This window comes from Lotus japonicus, chromosome 2, assembly GCF_012489685.1.
Source record: "Lotus japonicus ecotype B-129 chromosome 2, LjGifu_v1.2".
Lineage (NCBI taxonomy): Eukaryota > Viridiplantae > Streptophyta > Magnoliopsida > Fabales > Fabaceae > Lotus > Lotus japonicus.
Window position 1 is genome coordinate 16,605,580 of NC_080042.1, and position 17,275 is coordinate 16,622,854.

At 39.9% G+C, this 17,275-nt stretch overlaps 1 protein-coding gene across 1 annotated transcript; it reads left to right on the forward strand.

Annotated features, from left to right (window-relative positions):
• The first annotated feature begins 5,701 nt into the window (after positions 1–5,701).
• Positions 5,702–8,787, forward strand: LOC130736132 (uncharacterized). The gene is made up of 4 exons (XM_057587979.1): positions 5,702–5,849; positions 6,959–7,173; positions 7,550–7,698; positions 8,340–8,787. The coding sequence occupies exons 1-4, from the start codon at positions 5,702–5,704 to the stop codon at positions 8,785–8,787; spliced, it is 960 nt and encodes a 319-aa protein (XP_057443962.1).
• Positions 8,788–17,275: the final 8,488 nt, after the last annotated feature.

Genomic DNA, 17,275 nt, shown 5'->3' on the forward strand with positions numbered 1-17,275 from the left:
TTTTTCTTATGCCACTAGTGGTAAACTTAATATATATTAGGCTTAATTGCACTTTTGCTCCCTAATCTTTCACCTTTGTGCGATTTACCTCCCTCATCTTTAAAATGAGCGAATTCCCTCCCTCTTCTATTAATATGTGCGATTTAGGTCCTTCCGTTAGTTAGCCGTCCAATTACTAACGGCGGTTGCTATTTTCACCCTCCCTTTTACTAACCACACCCCCGTATCAGAAATAAAAATAAAAAAAATAATAAAATGGAGGTAAATCGCACAAAGGTGAAAGATCAGGGGGCAAAAGTGCAATTAAGCCAAAAAATAAAAAAATAAATGAAATAAATTAAATACAATTAATAGAAAATAAAAAAAAACTGAAAAAATATTTTTATAAAAATCAAAGAAAAAATAATAAAATAAATGAAATAAGTTAAATACAAATAATAGAAAATGAAAAAACATTTTTATAAAATAAAAAAAAAAACTGAAAAAAATATTTTTATAAAAATCAAAGAAAAAAATGTTTTTATAAAATCAAAGAAAATAAAATATTTTTTTTAATTGAAGATAGAAATTTAAAAATAAAATAAAAGAATAATTATTTTTAATTTAGTGTAGGTGGTGCAAATAGAAACAAATTCTTCTTTTATTTTATTTTTAAATTTCTATCTTCAATTAAAAAAAATATGTTATTTTCTTTGATTTTAAAAAACATTTTTTTCTTTGATTTTTATAAAAAAAATTCAGTTTTTTCTTTGATTTTATAAAAATATTTTTTCATTTTCTATTAATTGTATTTAACTTATTTCATTTATTTTATTATTTTTTCTTTGATTTTTATAAAAATATTTTTTCAGTTTTTTTTAATTTATAATTTTTTTTTATTTTCTATTAATTTTATTTAATTTATTTCGTTTATTTTTTATTTTTTATTTTTATTTCTGATAAGGGGGTGTGGTTAGTAAAAGTGGGGTGAAAATAGCAACCACCGTTAGCAATTGGACGGCTAACTAACGGAAGGGCCTAAATCACACATATTAATAGAAGAGGGAGGGAATTCGCTCATTTTAAAGATGAGGGAGGTAAATCGCACAAATATGAAAGATCAGGGAGCAAAAGTGCAATTAAGCCTATATATTATCATGTAACTTATATAACTTAGCACACGATTACGCAGAAGTTTGTGCTTGAATGATTTCTCTATCAGTCCCGGTTCGAATGGTGTGATTAGGAACCATACGTCCTACTATGAATTTCTTCAGCGTGACTTACCACTAAACTAGGCTCAGGTACTTGTCTTGTTTGACAATTTAGTTTATTTATACATATAAATAATATCATCATTGTCCATTATTATATTTTTTATCGGTTATCATGTGCTATTTTATCTTACTATTTAAGAAGACAACACACATTTTTTGGATTTTAATTTATTATGATTTGGTTAGTATCCCTTATTCTCAAAATAATTATATATTTCGTCTGGTTATAAAAAAGAGAAAAAGTTCGATGCACCAACTGTGTAAAGTTTTTTTATACTGTCAACGAATCAGATTTCTTGAATGTGGGGAACATTGAATTTTTTAATTAAATTGAGTGACATGACAAATCTTTGCTTTACAGTGTCAGTGCATCAAAATTGAACTCTATAAAAAAATGTCAATTATATCAATTGTTTTACACATATGGAGTCGTTTGATTTATTGTTCCATAAAAGTATATTTGATAAAAAGAAGTTTGATAAAATGAAGGATAAAATATTGAATATGTGTTATATGTTAAAGTAAGTTTAAAAAATGAATATTTTTTTTTCTTTAGTCTTTTGTCACCCCGGTGTTAAAATCCTGGCTTTGCTTTATCTAAACAATATTCATTTTTTTTTATTTTTTTTCATTTCAAAAAATAATGAATATTGTTTAGATAAAAAAATTTAATTTTTTATTTAGTCTTTTGTCACCCCGGTGTCAAAATCCTGGCTCTGCTTCTGTCTTAGTCTGTCATCTCTGGGTTGTTGGAAATGAAGAAGAAGAAAATGTAAATAAGGATAATAAGTAGTAGTTTAGTTTTTACCTTGTCGCTTTTCACGCCTTCAGTTTGTTTGCCCTTTGGGGCTCGTTCTATTTTAATTGACTCGCCCTTCGGGCTTTTTCCTTAATCAATTTTCAATTTGCTCTAGTAATGATTTTACTGGTCTTCCGCCTTATTCATTCGCCGACCTTATTCATGCGCTATTATAACACGCGTCTAACGTTTAACTGAATTACGTTTAACGACTTTAATGTGTGTAGTTTAACTAGGACTTCGTGCTTGATTTAACCCTACCAAGGCTTAAACACTCCCCTAAAAAGGGAAGTGACCTCCATTCTTGAGGACTTTGCTCGGGGCTCTGCCCGCACGAGGCCTACGATGCTTGGGTCCCAATGGTCATTTGTGTTTCCCAAGACTTTTGCCTAGATAGAGGTGCTCGCCCTTATTCTGGGGAGACTTATTTGGATAAGAAGCTTATCCCACACATCGTCAACGGACGTCAATGATCGTAATGGAATCGCCCTTTCAAGGATCTTTCTTTCCCCTTCGGGGATCTAGCTTGTCCCAACTAGCAATCGGCATAATTCAACATTTTCGACTGGTAAATTCAATTGTAGGAATATTTCTGAAAATACCCTTTCATTCATATTCATCAAGTATGATTGATGTGATTTTACATTTTCCTTACGCCTCGTTAAAAAAATCCAAAATGGAGAAGAATAGTGCGTCTCTATTAATTTCTTTGGAGAGCTTCATTCTTCAACTTGCTTTTCTATTAAGTCACCATCGCCTGCTCCTAGTTGTACTAGCAGCGCAAGCTCGTGGCTTTCCATGATCGCGACACTCGCCTTCCATCCAGCTCCTCGAGATGATAAGCTCATTTTCCCAAAACCTTCACGATCCAATAGGGGTCCTCCCAAATTGGGCTCAACTTGATTCTAGTAGTTTCCACTGGCCTTTTGAGGACCAGATCTCCTACCTGCATTATTCTAGGGTGAACCTTTGAATCATACTTGGCGGTTGCACGCTGCTTCATTGCCCGCTCTAGCACGCGTGCCTCCTCATGAGTCTCCGACATTAAGTCTAACTCCATCTCCACGTCCGCCCCATATGTTATCCTGAACGACATTTCCCTTATACTCGATTGCTCATTTGTATTGTAAGACCGCAGGACCACTGGAAGTTCATCTAACCATGCCTCACCAGCTTCATTCAGTCGACGCTTCAATCCTCGCAAAATCACTTTTTTTTCACTTTGTTAGCAGATTCTACTTGTCGATTTGTCTGCGGATGTTCAACTGATGCAAACCTCATCTGGATCCCCATCTCCTTGCAAAATTTCCGCGTCTGGTTGCTGGTGACTTGGGTTCAATTATCTGACACTATCGCCTGGGGAACCCCGAACATGCACACAATCCGTCGCCAATAATTCACAATTTTGGCAGGCGTAATCTTGGCGAGCGGCTCCGCCTCGATCCACTTCATAGAATAGTCCACTGCCACCAAGATGAATTCCATCTGGGATTTGGCGAACGGAAAAGGACCCACCAGGTCAACACCCCACATGGCGAACGACCATGGGGCACTTATGGTCGCTAACTGCTCTAGCGGCGCTTTTTGCAAATCAGCGTACACTTAGCATTTCCCATATTTCATGACAAACTCCATACAATCCTTCCTCAATGTTGGCCAATAGAAACCAGCCTTTAGAACTTTGCATGCTAGTGATCTACCTCCGATGTGGCTGGCGCAGACCCCTTCATGAATTTTTGACATAACCTCTTCATATTTCCCTGGTAGCAAAAATCTTAAGAGTGTCGAAGAAAAACCACGGCGAAACAGATGACCATCCAGCAAGGTATAGTGACTCGCGTTCCGCCTTTGCTCCTTGGTATACTGCACAACTTCAGCTCGGTCCCCCGCCAAAATGTCCAGAATTGGCCCCATCCAGGTGTCCCCTCTATTCACGCACCCTACCAACTCCCACTCAATACTTAAGAATGTCAGGGTTTCTTGAATTACACTCCGATTGTTGCCTAGTTTATGCGTTCTCGCAAGCTTGGCTAACGCGTTCGCTCATTGATTCTGTGTCCGAGGAACATACTCCACAGTCAGATCCTGAAAGCGACTCATCAAATATCGAACACGCTCCAAATAATTGATCAGATTAGGCTCTTTCACCTGAAAAACTCCTTGAAACAGACTCGCCACCAGCTGCGAATCAGTCATGATGAGAAAGCTCTCGATCTTAACCTCGATTGCTAGTTTAAGTACGGGGATCAATGCCTCATACTCAGCCTGGTTGTTGCTGGCATGAAACTCAAACCTTAAAGACTGCTCCAAAGTTAACTCCCCTGGCCCTTCAAGTGTCACGCCCGCGCCGCTACCATTGGCTATTAGAAGAGCCATCCACGAACAAAGTCCATTGGGTGTTCACTCTCTCGCAAGAATCAGGCGTCAACTCAGCAAAAAAATCCACCAATCTCAGATAACTCCATTGACCACGCCACCAATCTCCCTAATAAATCAGGCTTCTGCCAAAACCTTCCTTAAGGGGAGATCTGTTCGCACCTTCACTCAGAAACTTTGAAAATAAGGCCTCAATCGCCTGGCGGTCACCTTTCGATCTTCTGATAATTGACCTCAACATCTTCCAAAGTATGGTTAACGAAGTAGATTATTTTCTGCTCGCCGTCAATTTCCTGCAAAATAACAGAACTAATCGCGTTGTCGCTTATAGCAAAGTACAAATTAAGGGGAAAACCCTGCATGGGCTTTGACAGTATAGGCGGGGCGGACAAAAGCTCCTTCCGGCGGGTAAAGGCTTCTTCACACTCCGCTGTCCATTCGAACGTTGCATTTTTCCTAAGAAACCTAAAGAACGTCGCAGGCCTGTCGCCAAACAGAGGAAGAAACCTTGACAAAGCTGCAATGCGCCCTGTCAAATGCTGGACCTCTTTAGAATTCCCAGGACTCTTCATCTGCTGTATCTCCTTGCACTTATCAAGGTTAATCTCGATTCCCCTTGACGTGATCATGAACCCGAAGAATTTTCCACCTTGGATTCCGAAATAACATTTCTCCGGGTTGAGCCACATGTTGTGCTTGTGGATCTCACTGAACGCCTCTGATAAATCCTGGTGATGATCCGCCCCCAAAACAGACTTCACAATCATGTCATCAATATCGACTTCGATGTTCCTAACAATCTGGCCAACGAAAACCATGTCCATCAATGACTGATAGGTCGCGCCAACGATCTTTAGTCCAAACGACATTGTACGATAACTGTAGTTAATTTTGGTAGTCATGAAAGTTGTTTTGTCCTCATCTGATGGGTGCATACATATATGGTGGTACCTAGAGTAAGCGTCCATCAAAATGAGCAATTCATTGTCGGAGGCGCCATCGACGAGCTTATCAATACTTGGCAGCGGATAAGAGTCCTTTGGGCATGCCTTGTTCAAATATGTGTAGTCTACACACATTCGCCACTTGCCGTTCGCCTTCTTGACCATCACCATGTTCGCCAACCACGTGGGATACTTGACCTCTCTGATAAACTCAACCGCCAACAGCTTGTCCACCTCCTGCTGTTTGATGGAGGAGGTGGACAAGTTGTTGGGTTGGTCATCTCAACCCAATATTCGTGAGCCTGGAGAAGCATAATGAATACTCAATGCCTGGAGAGGCAGTGGCCAAAGAATACTCAACTTCCTGGAGAGGCAGAGACAAAGAATACTTGTTATGCCTGGAGATGCATGTACAAGAATACTCGTTCTGCCTGGAAAGGCAGGGACAAAGAAAAATCAATGCCTGGAGAGGAAGTTATGAAATAATACTTAGTCTACAGGAGCTTTAAGAGTACCCAATGCCTAGAGATGAATTTCTGAAATAATACTTGCCCGGAGAGGCTATAATACTCAATGCCCGGAGAGGCACTAATACTCAATTCCTGGAGAGGCAGTTGCTAAATAATATTCTTGCCTGAGGAGGCAAATCGAAGAATACCTCTAAGGAGGAGTCCTTGGAACTCACCCTTAATGAAATCATAGTTAACGCCGAGGACTGGATGTAACCTTATTGTTATGGGGGTGAACCAGGATAAAATTTTGTGCATCATTGTCTCCTTCATTTACTCTTGCTTATCCGCTGCGCCAAACGATTAAGTTCATTGTCTATCATGAACTATCGTTTGGATCTTAAATTTTTTGAAGGCCACAATTCAAACCCCCTTTCTTCTGCAATTCTTGGAAAAACATAGTAATGCTTCTTTTATTGCCTTCATTCCGAAGGTTGATGCTCCACAAACTGTGAATGATTTCCGACCCATCTCTCTTATTGGTTGTATGTATAAGGTGATTTCGGTGTTGTTAGCAATCAGATTAAAGAAGGTACTGAGGAACCTGATTAGTGAGCACCATTTTGATTTTCTTGGCGGGAGGAAAATTCTTGATGGCGTAGTGATTATGAATGAATCCATTAATGCAACAAAGCGTGATAAATAATGATGATCTTCTTCAAAGTGGATTATGAGAAAGTTTATGACTCGGTTAGATGAGATTTCCTGCTATACATGATGGGGCATATGAACTTTATCCAGAAATGAATTAATTGGATAAAATATGTTGGATTCAGCATCTGTGTCAGTCTTGGTGAATGGCAGTCCATATGATGAATTTGAAAAGGGGTAAGGACTCCGTCAAGGTGATCCATTAGCTCCGTTCTTGTTCTTGATTGTGGCGGAAGGCCTCAATAGTCTCTTTTTTCAAGAGGTAAGCAAGGGTAGATTTGTGGGCTTCAAATTTGGAAGGGAGATTGGGGTGGAAATCTCAACGCTACAATTTGCTGATGACACAATTTTCGTAGGGAAGGCCAATATGAGGAATATAACTGTTATAAAAATGTGTTATGAGGTGCTTTGAATTGGCCTCAGGTCTCAAAGTCAATTTCCACAAAAGAAAATTGGCTGGAATTGCAGTGGAATGGGATAATTTGTCAAAGTATGCTTCTTTGTTGAATTGTAAATTGATGACTGTGTCGTTCGTTTATTTGGGTATTCCAGTTAGTGGTAGACCGAATGGTGTTCAACTTTGGGGGCCTGTTATACGGAAATTCAGAATCAAATTTTCCAAGTGCAAGAAAAAAGTTGTATCTTTTGGTGGAAGAATTTTTCTTATTCTGAGTGTTTTGAAGATAAGAAGTTATATAGTGTTTTTGCCTTATTTTTCTTATCTTTTCCTTAGGTTTATTATTTTTTTATTTAATTAATTTGAGTCTTTAGTTGCATTTAGGTCTTTTTAAGTCATCATTTGCATTATAGTCCTTGTTGAGTATTTTATTGCATTTTAACCCTTAGAACTTAGTCCTTTTTGCATTTGCATCCTTGGTCAAGAATGTTAGAGCAATTAGGGGCATAATGGGAAGGAATCTTTGTAACTATAATCTGAACTTTCATGGCATAATGTGCATTAGATTAGTGGTTTGTGGTTACAAATAATGGCTTGATTGTGTGTTCAATGTCCAGCCCTTAGTAGAGGCACTTAATGAAGAATTCCCTTGTCCATGGAATCTCTTTGGCGAAAGGATGTGGGATGCAGGCATGTTAGTGCATCATGTTGCACACATATGCGTGGAGAGTCAGGGGCTTGGCATTTTGAGTAATGTTGCCTGCATGTGAGTGTGTGCGAGTTATTTTTCCTATAAACAAGACTTTTTCATTTTTGTTTTGTATCTTATTTTTTCTGAAGTCTAAACTTTTATAAGTGTTGTTACTTTTTGTTGTCTGCATTTTGTCAAAAACAACCTGATGTCGAAGTAGATGTTGTTCCAGATAGTAGTAGATGGCCTGAACTAAAATGAACTTAATCTTCGACTAGATAGCTCATAGGTGATGAGGAATCAGACTGGTGAAATCTATTGAAAGCTCTTTTTGACTTGAGGAATCGGCACTTAGAGAAATAGGCTAGATCAACAATAGAAAGAATATTATTTGCATTCCATATAAGCTCAATTTTCTTAAAGCATAACTTGTTTGGGTGAAGCTAACCCAAATGCTAGCTTCGAAACATTGTTTCTTCTACAATTCTAAATAATAAGTTCTCTACCAACAAATCAAATATTATTTGTTTTTACTTTTCTTCTAATTTAAGCAACCATTGCTCTTGTAAATCGATTCTCTAATCTCTGTGGTTCAACAATCTTTTATATTACTTCAGGCCTTCGGTCCACTTGCAGAACACGTATCAAGTTTTTATCTTTCTGCTCTACCTCTGCTCTATCTTTCTTATTTTCAAACTGTCTGTTGGAGTTGGTAGGCTATGCACCCGCCTCATGCGTAATTTCGTTTGGGGTGGTTCGGAGGAAGCGAATAAAATTGCTTGGGTGAGCTGGGAAAATGTTTGCAAACCGAAGGAGAGTGGAGGCCTTAGAGTTAAGGATTTGTTTTCCTTTAATAGAGGTCTGATTGGGAAATGGATATGGCGATACTTGAATGAACCTGATAGCCTTTGGTGTAAAGTAATTAAGGCTCAATCTGATCACTACCATTGTGCTTCATCTTGGAGGCGAGATGTCATGTCATTGTGCTATGTAGATAATTCAGATTGGTTCACTTATGGATTGGGAAATGTGGTGGGGGGAGGCGATCAAAATTTGTTTTGGTATGAGGATTGGCTAGGATCAGGGTCTTTAGCAAGAAGATTTCATAAGCTGTACAATTTATCCAAAAACAAATACAGTATGGTGAAGGAGGTTGGTGAGTGATGAATGGTAGTTTGGTGTTGGAAATTTGTGTGGAGGAGGGATCTAAAAGGGAGAGAGATTAGCTGGCTTCAAGATCTTGTTGCGATTCTGAATGGTGGTAGATTGTTCGAAGGGAGGATGGATAAGTGGGTGTGAGTTCCAAGGGAGAAACGGATTTATACAGTTAACTTAGCATATCTTTATTTTCAGGTTCATGGTGTGGAGGATCTGGATCCTAACTTCAGATTTGTTGTTCCTTTGTTTGATTGTCTGCATTTTAGCTAAGTATGTTTGTGTGCCAATATGTCATACTAGTTGTTGAAACATCGTGCTATGACATGTGTCCCTGGGAAACGTTCTGTGACTTGGTTGATTAGTTGTGAAGCTTTAAGTCGATTACTTTGTGATCAAGTTAGGTTATTATTAGAAGCTTCTGTGCGCCGTCAAGGAATATTTTTTGTGTAATCAAACCCAATTCAAGGGGGTTTGATTTGGAGCTATTTATGGAAGTTGGAATCTGCTTATTTATTGATTGCCCGAGGATCATGTGCAGATTTGCTACCTGGTTGTTTCTAAGAACAACTTCCTGATTTTGTGTATGAACCGTGTGATCTTTCAAGCCCAATGAAGACAAGGCCTGGAAGACTATTTATGAAGACCCAAGACCTAGGTTCTAGGGACTGAACGTGTGATTGTATTCGGGTTTCATCGAGTTCATATTGTTCTTGTTATCTTAACAGCTTTATGCAATTGTTGTGAGCTAAGAGTTGTGTGTTTACTATGTGATCTTGATATTTGTCTTTGTAACACGTGTTTGAGTTCAATCACTGAGGCAGTGATTGTGTGAGAGAGTGAGATGGAGTTCTCATACTTAGTGGGAGACCTAAGTAGTATTCCACGGGTAGAGTTAGGTAGAAAAGGTGTTTGAACTGAGGCAGTTCTTGTGAGACATTTTGTGTACAATTTCTCTATAATAGTGGATTATCTATCTTGGGTGAAAACCCTCCAGACGTAGGTGATATTGCACCAAACTGGGTTAACAATCTCTTGAACGATTTTATTTTTTCTGTCGTTTATCTTGCTGCAATATTTACTGTGTTTTGAGTAATGTTGTACAAGATATCTTAGACATCTGGTAAAACATCTATCTTACAGTTGCCAGAATTTCAATTGGCATCAGAGCATGCACCCCTGTTCTACTAATGGGTGAGATCTAGGGAGATATTTATGGTATTATGGACAACAACAAGGAAGGAGGATTTGTTCATAGGCCACCAATCTTGGATGGTACTAACTATGACTGTAACGCCCCGATTTCTCGAGTGTCACACAGTAGCCAATATTCACAAATAATTTTCGTCGATTTCATTACTTATCTTGATTAGGTGATAAAAGATCATTTCCTCTTTAGAAAACTCTTGAATACCACGTTTTAGAAACCTCATTAATATTTCTCCGATTTACAACTTTAACCAGAAACAGCGGATTAATGAAAAACGGTTTGAATTAAATCATGAACGGATTCGAACATAATCTATCACTGTCATAAAACCAACTGTAAATAAAAGAAATGTCGTGTCCACACCCAAGTGTGGAAAAACCACGGTGAAAGTAAACTGTGTACATCAAATAATCAAAGTTTCCATAAAGCTTAACAAAATTAAAGTAAGGTTCTAAAATGAATGCTCGCTCTCATAGGGTCCCCCAGCATGGCAATATCAGTCACTCGCCGAGCCAACCGCACTGCCTCTGGCGTTTCTTCACAGGAGCCCTGTCCTCCGGTGCATCTCCACGCCCCTCCGTCTCGGCATCCTTAGGTGCATCAACTGCTGCAACATACCGTGGAGCAAAGTCCTCCATAGGCTCTGCAGGAACTGGAAGGGACTCGAGAGGCGGAGCTGGAAAGTCATCAAGGCGTGCCCACCAATCGGGTGCCCCGAGCGCCCGTGAAGAAACCTCCCCTCCAGCAATCCTCTGTGGAGAGTTCGAGCACGAACCCTCGTCTTCCAGTTGGTGGAATCTAGCAGGCGGATAGGGCATATCAATGACTCCCCCTTCAATCGTTCGGACCTCCACCAAGTTTCCGTCCCTGTCCATCCCCATGAAGCTCACATCCCCGACATAGACTTTTCGAGTCCCGGAGGAGTCGGCTCTCCAGGCCCGATCGTCAAGCTGACTATCAAGTCTCAGTGTCCAGTGACGGACGAGCGTCGTCATCGTGGACGTCATCTACCCCCCCCCCCTCCAAATAACACATAACACAAAAGCAGGGTCAGGTCTAAAAGAAAAACACATAGCAAGATAAATATAATGATTCAACTTCCAAATTAAATAATTAATTCTTTCACATTAGGGTTCCTATAGTTAGTAGATCATCGAACGGAACCTCACTTCACACAACCCACCAAAACTTCCATGGCCATCTTCGTGCTTCCGCAGAGGCACGGTTATCACGGTGACCGCAGTCAACCAATTCACGTGGAGCCGCAATGATCCACAAAAGTTCACGGTGACCGCAGTCAACCAAATCACGTGAAGCCACACCGGCCCACAAGGTTCACGGGAGACCGCAGTCAACCCAAATAACTCCCTCGCGTGCAAGGTACCATCGTTCTCATGGTCCATAGTCTTCACTAGACCTATGACTGTTTTATCACATTTACTTGCAATAACAATAATAAACATGACGACAATAGATATTCACAACACCAATGGGAATTACAGCTAGGTGAGCGACCCATGGTTCCTCAGTCAGGCAATATTCATATAGCATAGGTATTCATAATCATATTCACATGCTTTTCATACACATAACTCATGCCAAATTATTCAAGCAAAGCCTCAAACGACTTGAGCATGGAATCAAAGAAAGAAATGCTCCGAACCCCTTAGAATAGGGTTCGGCCGAACCGACTTTAGGCTCTAGGGTTTTCAATTTTTTTTTCTTTCTTTCTTTCATTCCATACAAGCCTTTGTCCAGCCCCAAACATCAACATGTTCACCCAAAAATTCCAGAATTAAACATTCATCACTAACCATGTTGAAACAAGCACAATATGATCCAAAATTAGCAAGTAGTCATGGGATTTATGCATGAGATCATAGAACAATAGCAAGCACATCAAATGAAGGTTAATAGGCATGTATTTCACTGTACAAATTTCCAGCAACAAACATATTCACAAAACATCATGTGAAAACCCTCAAGATCATCACTTTTCCTCATAGAAATTCATGGCATCATCCTAGACATCTACCCGTTCCTAGGACCAGCCCTTACCTTGCTAGTTGGGCAAAGAAAAGGGATGAAAAGGTGATCAAGAGCTGCTGTGCAGGTCTCTTTCTCCTCTCCTACTCGAGCTCTCTCTCTCGCAGATCTCCCTCTCTCTCTCGCGCGCGCACAAGGTGGTTGTGGTGGCTTGGTCGGCGGCGGCTAAGGGTGCAAGGGGTGGTTCTCTCACTCTTTTCTCTTCTATTTTCTTTACGTAAGGAGTGCAAGGGTTTCTGTTTCAGATCTGAATGGAAAAGAAACTAGTTTCCCCCCCCCCCTTTACCCCTCTTGAACCCGCAACACACACAACCTAGTGGGCTAGGGTTTCAATTTTCTTTTCAAGCCCGAACCATGCCCAAACCCTTGACCCATCAATTTAGCTCTTAACATGGTCTAAACTCAATTAAAAACCAAGTCCTTTTATGTAAAAACAGAAGCAAAATCGGAATTAAGACAAAAACACCTCAATTAGTTCGCTGGTACTGTACAGCCTGAACGACAATCACTAAAATGCGAATATATCGAGCTACAGTGGTCGGAATGACCTGATTCCACTTCGAGAATTTTCTAGACTTAAAGGGCTACAACTCTCATGAAGGAAGTTTTCCCAAATGAAGTCGTTAAGACCCTCTAAAAATTCTCACAAGTTGACAGTTCTAATCTGCCAGTTATCAAACATTAGCTAAAACTCCAATTTTATTCAAACTTTCATAAAATTGTTCCAAATTGAACTTAGGGCCTTACAATGACTACTGGAAAGAACGAATGATTGCATTCTTGAGATTCATTTACAGCAAGACATGGAAATCTATTGTCAAAGGTTGGAAGCACCCGGTGAAGAGTGACAAAGAAAGAACTTCAACCACTGAACTGAAGCCTGAGGAAGAATGGACCAAAGAAGAAGATGATGAAGCTTTAGCAAACTCAAAAGAACTTAATGCCATCTTCAATAGAGTGGACAAGAACATGTTCAGGTTGATCAATACCTACACCATAGCTAAGGATGCCTGGAAAATCATCAGGGTGGCTTGTGAAGGTACTATAAGAGTGAGAGTGTCAAGACTTCAACTTCTCACCACTCAGTTTGATAATCTGAAGATGAAGGAGGATGAAACTGTGTCTGAAGTTCACATGCGGGTGTGAGACATGGCAAATGCATCATTTTCCCTTGGAGAACAAATGTCTGAGGAAAAGCTAGTCAGAAAAATTCTCAGGTCTTTACATAAGAGATTTGATATGAAGGTGATAACAATTGAGGAAGCTCAGGATATTGGCAACATTAAGTTTGATGAATTAATTGGTTCTTTGAAGACCTTTTAGATGTCATTGAATGAAAGGACAAACAAGAAGAGTACAAGTATAGCATTTGTGTCAAATGCTGAAGATGATGATGCAAGTGAGGAAGAGTCTGATAAAAATCTGTTTCAGGCAATAGCTTTTCTTGGGAGAAAGTTCAACAAAGTTATGAGGAGGTTTGAAAGAAGACCTAGACCAAATGTGCCAGACAAGCGGTTTGACATTGGAAAAAATTCTGGTTTTGCTCGCAGAAACAAGGAAGAAGACAAACCTGTAACACCCCGATTTCAGTGGCGTCACTTTAGTAACCAAAAAGAAACTTAAGAAGAAAAACGTGAGTATTTTTTTTTCGTTAATGGAATTATAAACTGAAAGGAATGGAACTCAACAATAAACGATAATCAGATCTAATATACAATATAAATTACAGCCCCCGCTGTAAGTAGCAACCTCGTCACGAGTAACCTCCAGTGACGGAAAGTAGAAAAGTGTAACGCCCGTAGGCAATATGTACAGACAGAATAAAAAGGTCAAGTGTCCGCAACACAAACCTTCAAAAATGAGAAGAAGTTAGCCCAATCGGCCTAAAAAAGACCTCCTAAGTCCAACCAACTCTCTGTGATTCCCGTAAAGAAACCACACAAAAAGCTACAGGCGGGAAACTACCCTGTCCCTAAGGAAACAAATGACAGTCAGAGCTAAGACTCTACTCCTACACTAATCCTATCTCGAGGAGTTCACACCAGCAATAAAATCTACATGCTAGCATGATCGTCGTCTGAATCTGAATCCAGAATGACCAAGTCTACGTACACTACCCGTCCTCCTCTCGCAACCGCGATGCGCTCCGGTGCTGGCCTCTCGGGCCCTGATCATCAATGATAGCAACCGTGGGTGAGCTAGACTCCGCTGAAGTCACTCCCACAGGCTCCTCCTCTGAGGGGTCCTCATCATCAGAAGATGACGGTGGTGGTGGTGCTCCTACTCCTGGTCCGCAGTGCACTCCGGGCGGCAGGTTGAAACTGACAGTGCACCTCCTCAGCACTCCCTCCATCAAGTGTCCTTCGCGATCCACACGATCCTCCATGATCCTCCCCGAGTACGTCGCTCGATGGCTAGCGGGGTCATCAACGGATCAGCACAGTCAACCAACATGTCATATATCTCAACACTAACCAATATGCATTCCGGAAGGGATGGACATCAACAGATCAGCCCTAACACCAGCCACGGTGGGACCATTTCGGCCCGCATGCCTCTTACTCCAACAACAACACGTAGTCAGATCAGCATAAAACCCGAAGGCCTGCCATTTCGGTCTGCTACTAAGAGTCGCCTAATAGCGCTCTTACGCGGAAATCCGGGTCTTATGACCATTTTGGAATCCGCCGAGGTCCGATGTCCGTCTCGTGTTAATACCTCATTAATGGTGCATGAATGCGAAATGATTAGCCAAACAACGTCTCCGACCTCACTCGACACGTCGCCACGTGTTCTAGCTACATTAATGTCTCTAAAAGCTTACCCTAAGGTAAAGTCGATTCTGCGACAAAAGACAACACTTCACAACAACACACTCTCTCATGATGATCTCCAAATCATCCGACACATCTCCATCCGATGGTCAAAACTGCTCAACGAGCACAGAGTATCAACATACTCGGAAACTACCTGTTTCCCGGCTTATCTCTCGGATAGCCCAACAACACATTTGCTCCCAGAGCAAGGAGTATCAACATACTCAGAACTTATCAATTCTCTCAACACTGGGATCCGACGACACTTCTCATTTTCAAAACTAAGATTTGACTCCTAAGCTTTCTTTCGAGATTGTTATCAATATTTGAAGATTTAGAGGTTGTTTAATGTCTTATGAATTTTTCCTTATAAAATAGATTCCACTTTGTCTTATCGCAAATCTTATGAGTTTAAGGATCTCTTAATCCCAAATAACTTTCAGAGAATGTCTCGATCCACTAACACAATACAAGGCCCGAAACTCCGTTCGTCCTATCAAACTTTCTCAAAATCTCGAAATAAAATCGGCATGGCTTGCCCGTTATTCTCACTCCTCAGAACCACAGGATATATGAAAAGGCATAGTTAAATCAGCACAGTCAACCAACATGTCATATATCTCAACACATACTAACATAACCACTTAGCACTTAGCATATAAGAAAATATCACATATCCTAGATTAACCACTTAGCACATAGCATGTAAGTCAATCTCAAAAACAGACAGTAGATGAATCATCTACATTGTCAGCCGAAGCCTCAGAAAACATTTTTTTCCAGTCAAACACAAACAAGTGCATAAACAGTAAATCAAGTCGAAAGTATCGACACCTAAGCATTAACTAAGGATTCAGTGAGTAGCCCTCACCTGTAGATTCTCCAGGGTTCTCCTCTAACACTTCTTCACAGCCAAAGCCTTGTTCCTCTGGAAATTCTTGAAATGAACCTTTAGAGTAAAACCACAGAATTCCATCAAAAACTATCGGAAACTAAGCTATCAACACTCACTAAGGTTACACGAAATAGTACATACTCCAAGGTACGATAATCTAGCGCGAAAGGACAAGTTTTTGAAAAAGAAATTTTCCTCATCCTCCTTTATAGCTCTCGACCACTATTGGTAATTAGGTGGGTCGATTTTTCTTCGATCAAACTTGGCTCCTAGGTTATCATTAGTCGTAACTAAGGGTATTCTAAACTCGGAAATATTATCGGATCAAAAATTGTCGCAGGGGTATTTTGGTCATTATTTTTAGCTCAGAAATTCAAAACTGAAATTTCGAAAAGCAAATTGGATGGGGACGTCACCAATGACGTTTATGACGACTAATCCTACTAGCACTAAGCTAAGGCGATAGTTTTCAGTCCAAAGGACGAAGCTTTGCCCCAAAATGGGTATTTTAAGCAGAATTTAAACTCGACGGTAGTTTTTCGAGAATCGGCGCAGTATTATTCGCTAAACATACTAAGGAGAACGTAGGGAAGATGTTTAGATAGAAAAATGAAGTATTCAGGATAGTTTTGCAAAATCCTCAAAACTATGAGCACAGAAAGACATAGTGAAAAGCTACGGAAAAGACGATCAGAGGTAAGGATTAGCGACTATACCTCGATACCTTGAAGTAGCAACTGTTGAATCAACGATCAAGCAAGAAATGAAGAAAAACTCTTCTCTTCCTCCTCTTGGTGAAGCTCGCGGGTTTGGAGTGAAAATGGTGAAGTTTTTGCCCTTTTTTCTCATTTCTTGGCTATATATAGAGAATGGAAAAACGCGGGAAAATGAAAGTTTTGCGATTCCGATTTTTCTGGCTTCATTCTCCGTGAATTCTAAGATATGTTTTGGCGAAAGAATTCCAAAACTCAAAAGTGGTTTCCTTGTATTTTAGGCGACTAATACAAAGTCGGTGTAAAAACTATTTTACCCGGTAAGTTACTTTTTGCATCGAATGTCGGAAGAGAAAACTTCCTTCTGAAGAAAGATTGAAATCATCAAGAGAAATCGGTGAACGCGTGTGGAATCTTCATTTGAAGCTCCGAATAGAAAAAGTCCTCATCGTCGGTTGATTCTAGGGTTCTTGAACTATCAGGGTTTTAGTTTCGGCAAACTTCCGAGGATTGGAATCGGACGTTCGTAGATCCTAGAGTTTCGCCTTGAAACGATTGTTATAAAAAGGAATAAGAGAAAGTCTTATATTCCTCTTGAAGATTTTTGGAATTATTCCTATAGTGTTCCAAGGGTGGAACTTAGTCTTTTCCTAAGGTCCTTGTCCTAGGTTTAAGCGAATCGATCGTGCTATACCTTTTATCGATTTTGATACAATCCTTAGACTTTTCCTGAACTTTCTCCTTCATAAATTTATTTCATTTAGTAAACTCTTGTTCAGGGTTTCCCCTCACGATACATCAACCCTAAACGTGAATA

Coding starts and splice junctions, on each gene's coding strand:
- LOC130736132 (XM_057587979.1), top strand. CDS start 5,702: ATGCCTGGAGAGGCAGTGGCCAAAGAATACTCAACTTCCTGGAGAGGC. Junction 7,174..7,549: donor CCAAGTGCAAGAAAAAAGTT/GTATCTTTTGGT, acceptor TTCAATGTCCAG/CCCTTAGTAGAGGCACTTAA. Junction 7,699..8,339: donor TTGAGTAATGTTGCCTGCAT/GTGAGTGTGTGC, acceptor TGGAGTTGGTAG/GCTATGCACCCGCCTCATGC.